Source organism: Pseudopodoces humilis, chromosome 14, assembly GCF_049639895.1.
Source record: "Pseudopodoces humilis isolate 2021_Gansu_Grassland_sample_001 chromosome 14, ASM4963989v1, whole genome shotgun sequence".
Taxonomy (NCBI): domain Eukaryota; kingdom Metazoa; phylum Chordata; class Aves; order Passeriformes; family Paridae; genus Pseudopodoces; species Pseudopodoces humilis.
In genome coordinates, this window is record NC_142213.1 from 7,002,844 (window position 1) to 7,019,285 (window position 16,442).

Consider the following 16,442-nt stretch of genomic DNA (forward strand, 5'->3'; position numbering starts at 1 on the left):
GCACAGACACCTTGGTTAGGTAATCACCACCAACACTGACTGTCTTTTGTGATCCCTTCACAGGGTCGGCACTCAAGGAAACCATCCTTGTACAATTCTGCATTTTCCAATTGCAGCTCTCATTCCCATAGCTGGTTTATGTATTTCTTGGGACTTAATCTTGCTTTTCATGCAGAGAAAAAGCAAAAACGTTTATTAACCTGTGGTGAAGTTTGCTTTTCTCTTATAGGTTTCTTGCTTTTCCTTACGCCCTCCAAGATGCTGAAGTATTTCTCAGAATAATTGCTTAATAGTGGGTTGATGTGACTGCCCTTTTTTTTAAAGCTGCAATAAATGTTTTTCCATTCTACTCTTCTTGTTTGCTTTTGGTACCAGTGTTGTAAGTGGCAAGGAGGAAATGAGAAAACAGCTGGAGATGGGTGTGTAGCAATCATAACCAGTGGATATGGAATTGGTTGCAGTAGCCAAATGAAAGCCTTAAGTTTTTGTTGTGAGAAATTGACTTAGTGAAAGAAACTTACCCAATGTTTTAGTTTCTCCTGTTGGTAGTAACTGTTTGGTGTTTTGCATGTGAAAGACACAGCTGGCCTGTTTGGATGTATGTCTGTCCGCTTTAGAGCAAGTTATGCTTGTGCCATGTTCATCTCTTACCAGGATAGTTCTGCTGGAGGAAATGGAAAGGCTGCCTATCTGTTAAACTGATTTCTCTTTGGCTGTGCTTAGCTGGGAGACTTTTTAGGGAAAAGTTATAGCTGTTTCATTGTGGGAAGGAGAATGGCCAAGCACTCCTGCAGTTAATCTGCATCCACTCATGCCCTTAAATACTTACACAGACATGTGTGGATTGCAAGCAGGGGAGAAAAAAGTCTGTTGTCTATAAACACTGTTGGATATATTTTTTTTCAGTCTTTCTCTTGCTTTAAGTAGGATATATAGTGCATAACTGCAGACTCTTAGTTGAAGTTTTTGGTTATTCCTCTATTCAGCTTTCAGAGCTTCTCAGGGGATGCAGGAGAAATGTAAGTCTCCCATGTTTTAACATTAAGCTTTATTTCCACTCCCATGTAATTTTTGATAAGCGGCAAAGCCATGTCAGTTTTTGAGTGGGATCTGGATGTGGATTGACTTGAATTCAAGGCCTGAATATGGTGCAAGGGTTGTTTGCACTACTGTAGCTGCTGATACTTTTCATTATTTTATGAATGTCAAAAATTTATTGATAGCATTTGGCTTCATTGTTTCTATTGGAGTTTTACATTTTTTTCTCAAGTTAAGTGTGTATTACAGCACTAAATGTACTTTTAAATTGCATTAGTGTCCCAGCAGTTTTTATTGAGACTGTGCCTTGTTTGGAAAAAATAAATATTTTTGTATAATTTGGTCCATGAAACTTGATGCAGTTCAGGGTTCCTTAATTTTAACATGGCTGAGAGGCAGACAAATGCCTCTTTGATAGTAGTTTTATTATAAATAATACCACTAAAATAAATAGGCACTGGCACTAGTGGTCCCTGTCTCTTTGTTTGTACTTTCTGCATTGACAGTGACAGCAAATTGTTTTCAATGCTTCTACATTCCTTCAAGTACCTAAAGGGACTTTAAAAGAGCTGGAGAGGGACTTTGGACAACGGCATGGAGTGACAGGACAAGGGGGAATGGCTGCCCACTGACGCAGGGCATGGTTAGATTGGATATTGGGAAGAAAGCAAGTGTATCTGGGCCGCGACTCTCTGTGCTCTAATCAGTTGGATAGTTGGCACTAAATTACTTTCTCTCAAGCAGCCTTTTGATTCCTTTCATTGGAATGAGGTGTCAGTTGTATGAAATGCACAGCACTTTTTATTTCTGCTTGTTCCAGCTTTCTGGATGGGCTGTCCATTAATTGAGGTCTGTTTGGATGTCACAGCTCCTTACCTGGCTAATTGGATTGTGACAGTGCACTGAGCTATTCGGTGTCACCGTGTCTCCCGGCAGAGCCTGCTGAGTGAGCCTGTGTGCAAGGGTTGGCTTGAGCTATTAGTGGGAATTACGTTTTCAGATCTTCTGTGGTCTTTTTTTGGTCATTCTCCTTATTGTGGAATATTTTCTCTTTTGCTTTTTTTTTTTTTCAGTCTTGATTTACTGCATCTTTTAACTTGCTGCTTTGTTTTCCTTTTTAGATTCAGTCATTGTGGAACTGAGCTGTTGGTGTAAGGTAGCTGTACCTGGTAGGAAGAGAGCTGGAGACAAAAGCCAGAAATAAAAAGTTAAGAGAAACTCTGCAGTTTTTATTCCTAATGTTCTGCTATAATGGTCTTAGTTATAGCAAATGGCACATGTCCTCCAATAAATACAAAATTTGCCTGTGAGACTCACTTTATGAAAAAGGAGAATTAGGATAAAGAAATTAAGTAAAAAAAGTAGCAAGTTGTTCAAGACAGTGATTGAGAAGTGTCATGGACAGCCAGTGCAAAGCTCACTGCAGCAGAGATGGAGTCTTTACAGAGAACTTAGTTAGTAGGAGAGCACCCATACATTTTCCTCTCAAATTTGGGGTACATCCTTGTGTCCCCACCCCGCAGTTGAAGAAGTTTGAAATTTGTAAATCCACGCTTCTTGAGAGGAAATCTCAGCAGTTTCATGAGATTTGTGAGCTGTCCAAAGCATCAAGTGAGACGATTCCTGTATATTTCTGTAATCTTATATGTTGTTAATATGACATTTAGTGTATTGTGACAATTCCCCTGTGTCAAGACTTTGGTTTAAAAACAGACATTTTCAGATGCATTAACTGATGGAAAGGAATGGACTGTAGTGGATACTTTGGAGTAGGCAAGAGTAAGTGCTGATCCATGTGCTGAGTGTTGAAGACCAGGGAATTTGGGTCAGGATGCAGCCTGTACTGCGACAATGGAAGGGGCAGGCAGGAGTTCAGAGGTGACATGGAGGTGGCAGGGTCGGGGTGCAGTGGCAGGCAGGGATGGAGGTGACAGAGGTGGCAGGGTCGGGGTGCAGTGGCAGGCAGGGATGGAGGTGACAGAGGTGGCAGGGTCGGGGTGCAGTGGCAGGCAGGGATGGAGGTGACAGAGGTGGCAGGGTCGGGGTGCAGTGGCAGGCAGGGATGGAGGTGACAGAGGTGGCAGGGTCGGGGTGCAGTGGCAGGCAGGGATGGAGGTGACAGAGGTGGCAGGGTCGGGGTGCAGTGGCAGGCAGGGATGGAGGTGACAGAGGTGGCAGGGTCGGGGTGCAGTGGCAGGCAGGGATGGAGGTGACAGAGGTGGCAGGGTCGGGGTGCAGCGGCCCCAGCCCCGGTGCAGTGCGCCATCTCGCCGCTCGGGGGCAGCCGTGCCCCGCCGTGTAACCCGCGCTAGCCGCCCGGCAGGGAACGGGGTGAGAGGTGACACGGGGAGCAATAGCGGGCTCCGAGTTTCTTTACTGGACGGCTGTAAGAATCCATCCATTCCTTTCACACAGGTACACCCCTCACTGTGAGTGTCTTTAGCCTGAGGCTTGCTGCAGGCATTTCCATGGTCTCCCTGTACACCTGCATTCCTAGGCTGGCAAACTTCCTGATGATGTGAGCTGTGTGCCAGTCTTTATGTGTGCCAGTGGCCTGTTCTTTTGTGGACATAGGATTTTCTGCTTTACAAGTCAGAAGTGGTGCCTTCCTACTACTCCACTATAGAATCATAGAGGACACTGGCAAATTTTGGCCTGTTGGCTTCCTTTCAGGTGACTTAGCAGAATTGTTACCAACTTACACTGACATTGAATGTGACAGTCTTTGTGATGGCCCCACCTCTGCTCAGAGCTGCCTGTACTTGTATCAAGGTTGCAGACCTCTGCTTGGCACCAGTATTGCATTAGCTTTGCAGATGGACAGATGGACTTTTGCAATTTTTTCCCTCCATCCTACATATTTTATTTTTACCTCCTTGCCCATTTACCACATTTTATGTGTTGTTTAGCTATGTCCTTTTTTTTTTTTTTTTTTTTTTGTTCAGACACTTTTGGTCACCTGGAACGTCTTCTCTTCTCTCTGCAAATACTTAAGATAATTGTAAAACACTTTTGCAGTTGCTGTAGGCCAGAGACCTGCTCTGTTCTGATTGCCTGCTGTCTGGTGTTAAGTACTTACATCATCTCGTGTACTTCAGCTGTTTGTCCATATGGATTTGCTCTGACTTGAAAAGCTGACGGGTGGTAAAGGAAAGGAGGGGCGGGATCCCTGCAGGGAGTGCGCATGAAGCCATATGTTGGTATTCCTGGGTATCTGGTGCCCTCTGGAGACTGTGGCTGCCCACGACATCACGAGTGTCAAGACAGGATGTTAATTTATGTCCCTAGCCTGGGCAGGCTGAAGAACTACGTGAGCTTTATTGTTTTCACAGCAGAAGTGGAGGACACTAGAAAAGACAGTAGAGTAAAAGCAAGAATTCTCTAAAAATAATAGAAATTACATGTCTTATAATTTCTAAAGTTAATGGAGATTTAATAGCTGTGCTTTATATTTATGTCTTGTATAAAATTGAAATTGAGTATGCAAGATTAAGTGTAGATATTTGAAAATAGTATGGGGATTTAAAAGTGTTGAGTTAGCAAGGGAGATTAAATATTTATATTAATTCACTTACCTGGTTTGAGAGGCCAGTCAGTCTAATGGGAAAATATAGAAGTATCTTAGCAAATCTGGAACTGGATTCAGGAATTTTTCACAGCCTTAGTAAGGAAGCTGGCTTTTTTGTTACTTTCTTATCCAGAATTGACCTTGGTACTTTTTTAATGTTTAATGAGGGGTATAATAAATGGTATCCTGATGCAGGGAAATAGTTTGGTGTGGTTAGGGACCTCCTTTTATTTTTACAAAGTAAATCACCTGGAACTGAGACCGACTTACAAAATGCTCCTTTGCAATAATCTTATTCCTTTTATTTGGGAAAAAGACAGCTGCAAAACAATAATTTCTTTTCACTCTTATTACTCTTGAAACAATCTTCCTGCATAATGAGAATACAGGAGTTTAAAATTTTGCCCCAACTGCAGTGAAGAACACTGGGTGACCTGAGGAGGCAGAAAATCTCAGTGTTCTGTTTGTGTGCAGCTCTTGTCAGAGTTACAGTTAAGGCCCACCAAAATGCTGTGCTTCTGTATTGTTTTTTTGTGATTGTATGGATGGATTTAACACAGGTATCATGAGATCCTTAGAATTCAACCAGCTCAGAGTCCATATTATTTACACTGAATTAAGATTTTACCTGAGTTGTCTCCTGCTATGGTTCATTCAGCTGAGGGAGGGAGTGCGCTGTGCATCTTCGGATTCACTCAGGGCACAGCAGTGCCAGAGGTGGGAGCAGGAATTGAACTGCTTACAAGAGACATACTTGCCTAACTCCTTTATGTCCTTATGTTGTTCAGAGAAGTTTAGACTTGAAGTAATAGTAGTTTGATATGAAATAAGTGCAACTTATGTTCTTATGCTTAATTCTTAGTGTCTTTTCTTCCTGGAAAACTTCTGCAGTTCTCAAATGTAATACTTCTTTAAGGTTGGCTTTTTGATTTTAACAGTATCATAATTTTGTACCTTTAAAATTTTTAGCCAGAGACTGCCTCTGGTACTGCTAAGCTATGTGAAATGATTAAACAAGCTCAATAAGGAATAATACTGCTGTACATCTTGCTGGTGGGATTTGTGGTCTTTGAGAAACGGGAACATGCGTATCTCTTAATCTCTCTTCCTTACTTTCCTTCCTTTCCAAGAAGCTGATACAGTTGTCTCACTGCAGGCAGCGTTCTGTGATTGCCTTGCTTTGCAGTGGTGATGGGCTCGTGGAGACCTACAGCTCTCAGCTCCTGTTTTCTGAATATGATTGAGATGGGTTGGGTGTTTCCAGTTGGGCGACTTGTTCTTCTCTGGGGTTTGTGCAGTTGTTAAATACATTGGATGCTGTGCAGCATTCATTTTCTTGTTTTTACAGCAGGAAGGTGAAATGGAAGGTGAGGCAGTCGACGCTATTGTGGAGGAATCAGAAACTTTTATTAAGGGAAAAGAGAGGAAAACCTATCAAAGACGCCGTGAAGGTGGACAAGAAGATGATGCTTGTCATATACCACCAAACCAAGCAGATGGAAGCGAAGTGGTGCAGGATGTCAGCAGTGGGGTGCAGATGGTGATGATGGATCAGCTAGATCCAACTCTTCTTCAAATGAAGACCGAAGTAATGGAAGGTGCAGTGCCTCAAGAAACGGAGGCTACTGTGGATGACACACAGATCATAACACTTCAGGTTGTTAATATGGAAGAGCAGCCTATAAACCTTGGTGAGCTTCAGCTGGTTCAAGTACCTGTACCAGTGACTGTACCTGTTGCCACCACGTCTGTGGAAGAACTGCAGGGAGCTTATGAAAACGAGGTTTCCAAAGGAGGCCTGCAGGAGGGGGAGCCCATGATCTGTCACACCCTCCCTTTACCAGAAGGCTTCCAAGTTGTGAAAGTGGGTGCAAATGGTGAGGTGGAGACACTGGAGCAAGGTGAACTTCAGCCACAGGAAGATCCCAATTGGCAAAAAGATCCAGACTATCAGCCACCAGCCAAAAAAACAAAGAAAAACAAAAAGAGTAAGCTTCGCTACACTGAGGAAGGCAAAGATGTGGATGTCTCTGTATATGACTTTGAAGAGGAGCAACAGGAGGGTTTGTTGTCCGAGGTTAATGCAGAAAAGGTGGTGGGCAATATGAAGCCACCAAAACCAACAAAAATTAAGAAGAAAGGTAAGTTCCCCATCTGCAAATGGATTTTGGAAATGCTTTTATTGTGGCAATTGCAGTGTGATTGAGGCGAATGAGTATGTGCAAGGGGGAGAAGAGCAGACATGCCCAATGCTGCTTGCTCACAATGTAACAGTGTTCGACTGCAGTGCTTCTTGGGTACACCTCCCTTCTCCTCTCTACAGGCTGACTGGGAGATCATTTTCCACAAGTGTAATACTATGGCATTAATAGTCTCATACAACTGTGATTGAAAAAGTTGTTCTCTTCGATGTACGACACATGTAACAGTTTATGTACATGTTTTACATCAGGAGCCAATGCTGTAATTAATTCTGTGGGCTTTTTCCTAACCAATTGCTGGGTAACGTAGATAATGTAAAATACAGTAATAAGTATGTTTGATTTTTGTTAAAACTGTACATTAAGGAACCCTTTTTAGAGTGCAGAAAGAACATTAAGTACTGGCATACCAGTGAAAATTGAATCCAAACCAGCCACAGGCGTGCAGTTGGATTTAGTGGTGCATGGTGGTTCCTTGCAGTAGTTACACCCCCAAGAATCTTTCCTCTTGTGTTACACAGTAGACCACAGTACTGTCCAAGACTAATGCTGATTTCCTTCACAACCAGGTGTAAAGAAGACATTCCAGTGTGAACTGTGCAGTTACACTTGTCCGCGTCGTTCCAACTTGGACCGCCACATGAAAAGCCACACCGATGAAAGACCACACAAGTGCCATCTCTGTGGCAGGGCTTTCCGGACAGTCACATTGCTGAGGAACCACCTCAACACTCACACAGGTACTCTTGGTTTTGCATACATTGTATTTGTAGAATCTGCTCTGCCATCAGAGCAAATAGATTGAATTGAAGATAGACCCTTCTTGTTTTCCTACTTCCTTTTACGGAACAAGCTGAAAAAAAGAAATGGTGTAGTTGTTTTCTGCCTGGCCAGATGAGGTGCAGAGCTTATCCTATTCACAGGTACAAAGTTGATCCTGGGCTTGATCTCAAGTTACCTGAAATTATAGAAATGTTTTCTTTGCCTTGGGCATTAGCACTCGTGTTTTCAGCTTGTTGTGCCTTACTGCCAAAAAAAGTGTAATTCATAATCTCTCATTTTCTCTGCTTACTGAAGTTATGTTTAACTAGCTGGTTTCTAATGTGTAAACAACCAAGTGGTACAAAAATAAAGGAGTCTGTTTCCTCACTGGAAGGATATTAATTCCCTAAGATCTTAAATCTATTAGTTATTTATACAAAACCTCTGACTTCTGTGCATTCTGTTGCTCTAATTTAATCTTTCAGAACATGAAAGCAGTGTTGCTAATTCACTTTAAAAACAAAAAAAAATCCACAACCAGCGCTGTCCCATATTTTCTTTTGTCACTAAATCTCTGTGTCACTGTCTTCCTGTCCTGCTGCACTCTGTTAGGTACTCGCCCTCACAAGTGCCCAGACTGCGACATGGCCTTTGTGACCAGTGGAGAGTTGGTTCGGCATCGCCGCTACAAGCACACCCACGAGAAACCATTCAAATGTTCCATGTGTGACTATGCCAGTGTGGAGGTATGGGACTTGTTACAGTGCTGAGTGCTTCCTTGTGCGCTTCAAAGCTTGTTCACCATCTGTTACAAACTCTGTTCTTAGGCATTTCCTCTTTGGCCATTTGGTTGAAAGGCTCTGGGCAAAAGAAGTTATAAATCAGGGCTGCTCTTGGAAGCAAATGGTGGGGTTTCCTCAGTGAATCAGAAAGCAATTTGAGATCACTTACAGAAATTTTAGGTGATACTTATTTCCTCTTTGGAGACAATAGTTGTCACGGTTCTTAAATGATTTGTTCTTTAAGCTGATTGCAGGAGTTGTAATGCACTCCATGTTGAAGGAGACAGACATTTCCTGCTGCAGTGGGATGTCCTTTCAGTCCACAATGCCCTCCCATTTTAGAAACATGCATTCTGCACATCATCTGTTTATGCCATGAAGGTGTCTGTAGCTAAAACTAATGAGCCTTTGTCTCAGTATTGGTGAAAAGCAGCTTTGCTAATGTTAGATGATAGCTTAATTTGCCTGAGCAGATTAGACATTCTTGAATGCTTTCCCACCATGCAGTATTGTTAGATATTTTATAGGACAGCTTTTATATTGTGAAAGGAAATTCGAGCCAGATGATGAGCAACATAATTTTAAAAAAATGGGATGTCTGCAGTAGAAGAAGGCTACAGTGGGAGAGCTTGAGTAGGGGCTTCAGGGTTTTTTTCCTGCCCACGCTGTGCCTGCAGTGCTGTCACTTCAGGTCCTGTGGTTTGAGTGCTGAGTAAGTTATGTTGCAGAGGTTTTCATAGTATAAATTAGGAAAGAATAACCAAGTTGGTCCTTATGAGGTCATGCTGCTTTTTGTAGGCATAAGTTGGTGATTAAGCAGCATGATCAGGCTGGAGTTGAAAATGCCATACCGTTGGTGTTCTTGCTTTGAGCTGGATTTGTACCTTCTAAATAAAAGCAGAAGAAAAGAATTAAGCTTCCCCACACTGCTTCCCCACACCACTTCCCTGTGTTTCTCCAGGATATTTTAAAATTTAGAGTGTCTGCAGAGGCTGAGATGCTCAATAAGAGTAAGGTGAGCAGAGAGTCTAAATCAGGCCTCAGTGAGTGTGGGAACAATCATCAGGCAAGACTGGGAGTGAAGCTGGGAGGTGAGGTAGAGTGGGCAGGAGCAAGTGGCTGCGTGCAATGGGAAAATGGCACTGAAATGGGCTTGTTTGGTGTTGTGCCTAAGTAAATACAAACTGCCTTAAACTCTTGACTGGTTTCTTGTAGTTTTGGCAATCTGGCCTGCTCATCTGTGCTAACTTCAGTCTTGCTCTTGGCTTCCAGGTTAGCAAATTGAAACGCCACATCCGTTCGCACACCGGAGAGCGCCCGTTCCAGTGCAGCCTGTGCAGCTATGCCAGCAGAGACACCTACAAACTGAAGAGGCACATGAGGACCCACTCCGGTACTGATGCTGGATTCTCTTTGTGTCAGAGAGCTGAGGCTACAGTGTCTGCTGACACACAGCAAACAAATACTATTGTGTGGTTTAATATAAAACCTTTATAAAGTGTGTAGCTGAAGAGAATGCACCAGGCTTTGTAAGCACTTGTAAATTTATAACCTGATTAAATTACTGCACTGAGAAATGAGCTTGGAGGATTCTGATTTCTATTTTGACTGTGAGGTGATAAAATGCAGGCACCTCTAGTATGAACAGAAGAAACTTCTTCTGTTTGTAGTGTTCCAGTTGAAGAGTAGAGCCATTTGCAGTTTCTTGCTTCAGTGCATCTTTAAAAGCATCTTATGCATGTTAGTTCATAAAGATGCTAATTTTTTCTTCAATATAAATAGGGATGATTTTAGTACAGAATGTTACTGCAGTGCCAAATTAATCATATTGCTAAAATTGAAGGGGGGAAAGACGCCCTTTTATGTATACATGAACATTCAGAACCTCCACCCCAAAAGAATCTGATGTCACTTGCTCTCTTCTGGCAGCCTGCATGTAGGTCTTGTGTGCATTTCTCAGAGTAAGAATAATTTAACTTGCTTAAGGGTTGAACTTCAGTTTCTTTGTAGAAAGATGTGTACTGGAGCTATAACTTGCAGAGAAAGATGTTACTGAGTGCTTTGTAGAATTATAATTTCTGATGTGTGTTGCAAGTTTTTGGGATGTTGTTTGGGGCTTCTTGGTGAGATTTCTTTTTAATAAAAGTGCTTGTTCTTTTTTTTCCTTTCGCCTCCTGAAGGAGAGAAGCCATATGAATGTTACATCTGCCATGCTCGCTTCACTCAGAGCGGTACCATGAAGATGCACATTTTGCAGAAGCACACGGAGAATGTGGCCAAATTCCACTGTCCTCACTGTGATACTGTTATAGCGAGAAAGAGTGACCTGGGTACGTGTCTCCCAAACATGGCCATTTGCTGAAGAGGGTACCAAACTTTCCAGGATTAGAGTTCTCATAACCCAACTGCTGTCTCTTAACCCAGTACCCAGTCTGGTAACTGCACAACATGAAGCACAGCTTCACATCTGGGGCTGGTAACACACACCTTTAGCTTACCATAGCTGCTGCAAGTTAGAACAGTTTTCAATTTCTTCTCATTATTTGATTTTTTTTTTCCTCCCAAGCATACAAGGTAGGTTACTGTTTGCCCATAGATGCAAGGTGTTTATTGAACTTGGACTGAGATGTCAACAACATAAGGATTAGGATCTGAAAAGCAAGATCATTTGGCTTAACCTCCTGCATATTGGAGGCCTTTAAGTTTCATGCAGAGATATTTTCATCAAGTTAAAAGGTTTGAATTAGACCAGTATTTAACTTTTCATGATTTGGAGCTGTATGCTCAAAAAAACCCTGAGTCCTTACAGTAGGACATTCCTGATCTAGTGAGCAGTACCCAGTGTGATTACAGCAGGGAAGCTCTTATGTTTCTAGAAGGTGACAAACAATATTGTGCCCAGAGCAGCTGAGGGGAGGAAGGAGCCACGATTTGGCAGAACTTTCTGTCTTTAAACAGAATTATCACCCAAGTAATGGGAAGGCAGGCTCCCTTTCAGTAAAAATAAGTGCTATAGTAAGAGGCAGTTTGAGAGGAAGGCAGTCAGTTGATGTCAGGAGCAAACAAGCTGATTTACAACAGAGGAAAACTGATGTTAGCTATGAAGAATTTTTCTTCTAATAATGCTTTAATCTACCCTAAGCTACCTTGTGCGGTTGTGGTATGCTCTTAGTTGGAGGATTTTAAAGAAGTGACTAAAACCTCTCTTGGGGATTATCTGCTGGTATCCCTGTTGCCTTCTAGTCCTGTCACTCTGACTTCTAATCCTGCAGAAAATCCTGTTTCCCCCCACTGAATTACCTGGCTTCTGACTGCATCCAGGCAATTCAAGCTAGTCTTAAACATAGCAGTCCACAAGACTCTAGTTTGACAATCATGTGCCATCAAATTCAAGTATCCTGAATCAGCACAGATTGCAACTAACCAAATAACCAAATAACCAAATCTGGAATCCTGTGGAAAAATCTTAATGGAGTTTTTCTGCAAGCTCTTTCTGTCTAGAAACTGTTCTAGTTGGTTTTACTTGCAAGTCCTTCAGGTTTTTAGTTGAATCCTAAGTTAACTATTCCACTATTTCAGCTGAGCTTGGGAGGGAGGATCACTGAAGGACCGTGGGATCATCTTTCACGCTTGGAAAGCCACGGTGGTAAAACCTTTTGATTCTTTTTCCTGTAGGTGTCCACTTGCGGAAGCAGCATTCCTACATTGAGCAGGGCAAGAAGTGTCGCTACTGTGACGCTGTGTTCCATGAGAGGTATGCCCTTATCCAGCATCAAAAGTCCCACAAGAATGAGAAGCGCTTCAAGTGTGACCAGTGTGATTATGCCTGCAGACAGGTGAGCTGGGGGCACTGCCACCACTTAGGAGTGTTAGGACAGGAGCTGAAAGTATGGGATGGAAGTCTTAGCTGTTATGATCAAATTAGCTGTCTAAATCTTTTGAAGGGTGTAAAGGAGAGTACAAGTGGTCTTTTCTTGGTGTGATCCTGTAGGGAAGAACCTTCTAATTCACAGCCTTGATGTACCCATTGACCAAGGGATGAGAGTCTATATAGGATGGAAGTAGCTAGGACTGAATATGCCATCAATCAAGATGTTCTTGCATTGCTGTGGAATCATTGTTTTCCTGATAGAAACCATAAAATTTTGGCCTTGTTTTAGCTAAAAATTCACTTTTCTGCATCTATTTATGCGAGTTTCCATTTTTCCTGTCCATGCCAGGAGCGGCACATGGTCATGCACAAACGGACCCATACTGGAGAAAAGCCTTATGCCTGTAGCCATTGTGATAAAACCTTCCGCCAGAAGCAGCTCCTCGACATGCATTTCAAGAGATACCACGATCCCAACTTTGTCCCTGCTGCCTTTGTCTGCTCCAAGTGTGGCAAAACATTCACTCGCAGGGTAAGGGAATATGCTTTGGATTGGGGAGGGTTGGGGTGGAATGAGGCTTTTTTAGCCAAGGGGAGGGAAATGTTTACACAGAAGGAAAGATGGGTGAGGTACAGGGTGAAATATGAATCTTTTAATAGAGCCCTTCTCTCTGAGAGGAAAAGAGAGGAGAGAGAATTCAGAATTGGTACCAACACACATTAGTGTTGAATCATAAACAAGGTGGAAATGCAACTTTATGAATACAGTTAATGAATGTACACATTCTCCCTAAAGAATCTCTCTTTAATAAAAATGCACAAGTCATACTTACCAGAAATGTGTTTGAAAATAGAGACAGAATGTCTGATCTTGAATTCAGTGCATGTTTTAACTTTCCTTGTGTTTTTAATCCTTCACTGAGTAGAACACAATGGCCAGACATGCTGATAACTGCTCTGGTCTAGATGGTGGAGAAGGAGAGAATGGAGGAGAGACAAAGAAAGGCAAACGTGGCCGAAAGAGAAAGATGCGTTCAAAGAAAGAAGATTCTTCTGATAGTGGTAAGAACGGCTCAGTACCTACTGAGAATTACAGGTCTGTGATTCACTATGTGTGTTAGCTGCTGGTTTGCCAATTCTGCAGGTTTCTTCTGGCACTTGAAAGAGTCTTGTCTGGTTGGCAAACACAGAATATGGTGATACATGGCCAAGTACAGAGGGATGTACTGGCTGTGATAATATAGATCCTGCTGTCCTAGGCCTGTTCCAAGACAGTAGTTAAAAAACACTGTCTGACACCCCTTGTGTCAGCTGTGCCATTCCTATCCCACCTGTGTAGGAAACTCTTTGGTTTATTTTTTTTCTGAGTTGCAAGAGGCTGTGTGGTTCTGCAGTGCATTGCTATGAAATATTACTTGATCCTTCTACACCATTACTGGGTGTCATGTCCAGACAACTCCACCACTGAATAGTTTGGCTACTTCTGTGGAGGACGGCTGGCAACATCCAGGGGAATGGTGGAGATTAATACTATATAGAAGGAAAAACTCAGTCCTGCCTCGTGGTAGAGGAAAAACTTAATCATGTCTGCAGCAGGAAGAGCCATGTAGAGTCTCAAGACCTACCAGTTCAAAGATGATTTTGCAAAAGGAGTGTTGCTGATAAGCCTTTTATCTGGAGTGCTTTATGTAATTAATCAAGAGGTGTAGGTTGGGAGAACAGGGATACTTCTGACTAGACAACTAGTATCTGAAAATCTCACATGGCAAACAAGTTTTAGGATGAATATGATCAAATGATTTGCAAACCTTGATTGAAAAACAGGAGAAATTTATACTTAAAGTCATATTTGTAGTGATAGTTAGAAAAATGTATTAGGTGAATTAAGCACATGTAACTAATTATGTGTTTAAAACATGACAAGGTAATGATGGCTGGGTAAAATAACTGATGGAAGATAATTAAAAATGTGGCATTCTGGAGTATTGCATTGTTAGTATCTGATTTGAAATCTTCCTGGAAGCTCGGCCTGTTCTGAAAACTTACATTTTATTTAGTTGGTTTGTTCTGGGTTTAAACCAGTTTTTTGTAGGGGAAGCTGGTCAAAAGTCAGGCTTGTTAATGAGCTGATGATGTGCAGTGAATGATGCCCAGGCTCTGTGCTGAGGGAGTCCCTCCAGCCTCAGTGGAAGCAGCAGGTGTGGGATGACCACAGGAGTCATTCGATAGATTGGAAGAATTGACCAGTGGGAGCTGAGTAGCTGTAAGAAAGATGTGCTGATCATCTACTTGAGGAATTGCATTATTCACTGTTGTGTTTATTTGGAAATCTGCAGTTTCATGAGGTTTGGCAACTACTGAATACCTAAAAATTACAAGCAAAGCTAGGATGAAATAGACCTATTTGTGTTAATGGTGGGGGGAGGACCAAATAGTGATTGATAGTTTTGTCTCCTGGCTGCCCAGCATTAGACAGAATATTAATTGATAGATACTGAGTTGAGGTGAGAGTGTAAAGAACCTCTAAAAACATGGGACCTGAGAAATCCAGTAAATAAATTCCTTGTGGGGAATGCCCCTTGGGTGACTGTAAAATCGTGCAGTATCTACATGCCTCAGTGTGAGTTGGGGTTTTTCCCTTTAGTTGGATAAAAAGTATCCTTGTGGCCCATGTATGCTTGAGTGAAGCTACTCCTCTAGTTAACAGCCTTAAAAATTTAAGGGCAGTCATTTTGCTGTCCAAACAATATTACCTTCTTTGACATCTCCCACTGCTTTTTGTCTGCTCTGGTTTTGCCCAGAGCATTCTGAACGTGCGGATGGTCCTCACCTATTAACTTTAAGGAGTGTTCTGAAGAATAAAGTGTAGAGCTTGAGGGGTAGGAGACTGGCTCTTGGATTCCTGTTGAGGTTCTCATATTTCACAGAGATCCTGGAATGACTGCTACAGCAATTTGCATGGGATATACCTCTGCTATTCTCTTGCCCCTCTATTTTCCCTACACTTCTTGAAATTATCTCGTCCCCTCCCCTAAACATCCTGTAAATAATCCTGTGTGATCCAAAATAGCCTTCTTCTTGAATCCCAGCCAGGAATTCCCCAACACCCTATAGTATCAAAGGTGATCTCAAGAGCTGCTTCCCGTGACTCACTGGGATGGGTTTCACACCTAGTGGCTCCTTCTGGAAGTGTCCTGGACAAGAAATTTGTTCCTCAGAAGTGGTGAATTTGGGTTCCCACGTTCCATTGGGCAATGCTGTGCTCCTCTGTTGTGCAGGTGGGGACTTGGATGGGCTGTTGGACTCTCTTATGGGTTTAGGAGTAGCTCAGCCACTGTTATTTGATCTTCCTTGTGCAGTTGTCTCTGAGCCTCTTTGTGCGTGTGCAGAGTAGCTTTTACCACATAATCTAACGTAATTAAATTTCCCTTGCTTTCTGAAGGACAGCTTGTTCCTGCTGAAGGTAACAGATTAACAATCTGTGGCAACAGTTTCTGAACAAAGGCCTTACTTGCCTTCTTTCTCAGCAGAGTTGACTCCTTCAAATCCATCCCTTTTCGATGGGATTTGATGGTGCTTCTCTGTAGATGGATGTGTTTCATTCTTGTTTAAATTGAAGATTTATCTGATATCCTTTCTTACAGAGGAGAATGCTGAACCAGATTTGGATGATAATGAAGATGAGGAGGAGACAGCAGTAGAAATTGAGGCTGAACCAGAAGTTGAGCAAGAGGCTCCTGCACCACCTCCCAGTAAGAAAAGAAGAGGAAGACCACCAGGCAAAGCTGCCGCGCAACCAAAACAATCCCAGCGTAAGTCACTAATTGGAGCTTACCTTACCCTGCTTGCTTGAACACCTTTTTCCTTGGATTTGGCTGTTCTTGTAGGTGTGATCCCTTCAAATGAGATTATTTTAAAAGTAGGTAACTGTTGTTGTCTCTGCATTGCTAAGAACTCACCTTGAAATTTGTTGTAAGGGTTTTCTGGTCATGAGGGAACATGGCCTCTTCAGGCCATGCTAAGACAAAAAGGACTTTTTGTCTTACTTTTTGTTTAGTGTTGTTTCATTTCACAGTTGTGCAAACTGCTCACTTCTTTTTGTACCAGTTATGGTGTCTCTGCTGACATATAGTCCATGGGAAAACAGCTGTCAGTAAAAACATCATGGTGTTCTCAACAGGCTAGCTTTTGCAGGTGTTGCCACAAATGAACTTTCTTCA

General features: G+C 42.4%; 1 protein-coding gene across 8 annotated transcripts in view; it reads left to right on the forward strand.

The window, feature by feature from the left end:
• The window catches only part of CTCF (CCCTC-binding factor), a 34,755-nt gene that overhangs the window by 15,160 nt on the left and 3,153 nt on the right, over positions 1-16,442 (forward strand). For 6 of the 8 annotated variants that reach the window (XM_014255516.2, XM_014255514.2, XM_088062190.1 and 3 more), the window contains 9 exons: positions 5,955-6,747; positions 7,377-7,547; positions 8,182-8,315; positions 9,624-9,744; positions 10,532-10,681; positions 12,027-12,187; positions 12,572-12,754; positions 13,149-13,284; positions 15,867-16,034. In XM_014255516.2, the coding sequence (XP_014110991.2) occupies positions 5,967-6,747; positions 7,377-7,547; positions 8,182-8,315; positions 9,624-9,744; positions 10,532-10,681; positions 12,027-12,187; positions 12,572-12,754; positions 13,149-13,284; positions 15,867-16,034 (2,005 nt within the window). In that variant the 5' untranslated portion in view covers positions 5,955-5,966. Of the gene's footprint in view, positions 1-2,220; positions 2,246-5,954; positions 6,748-7,376; positions 7,548-8,181; positions 8,316-9,623; positions 9,745-10,531; positions 10,682-12,026; positions 12,188-12,571; positions 12,755-13,148; positions 13,285-15,866; positions 16,035-16,442 lie in introns of those variants that run through there. The other 2 variants (XM_014255517.2, XM_088062191.1) reach the window with 2 other exon arrangements.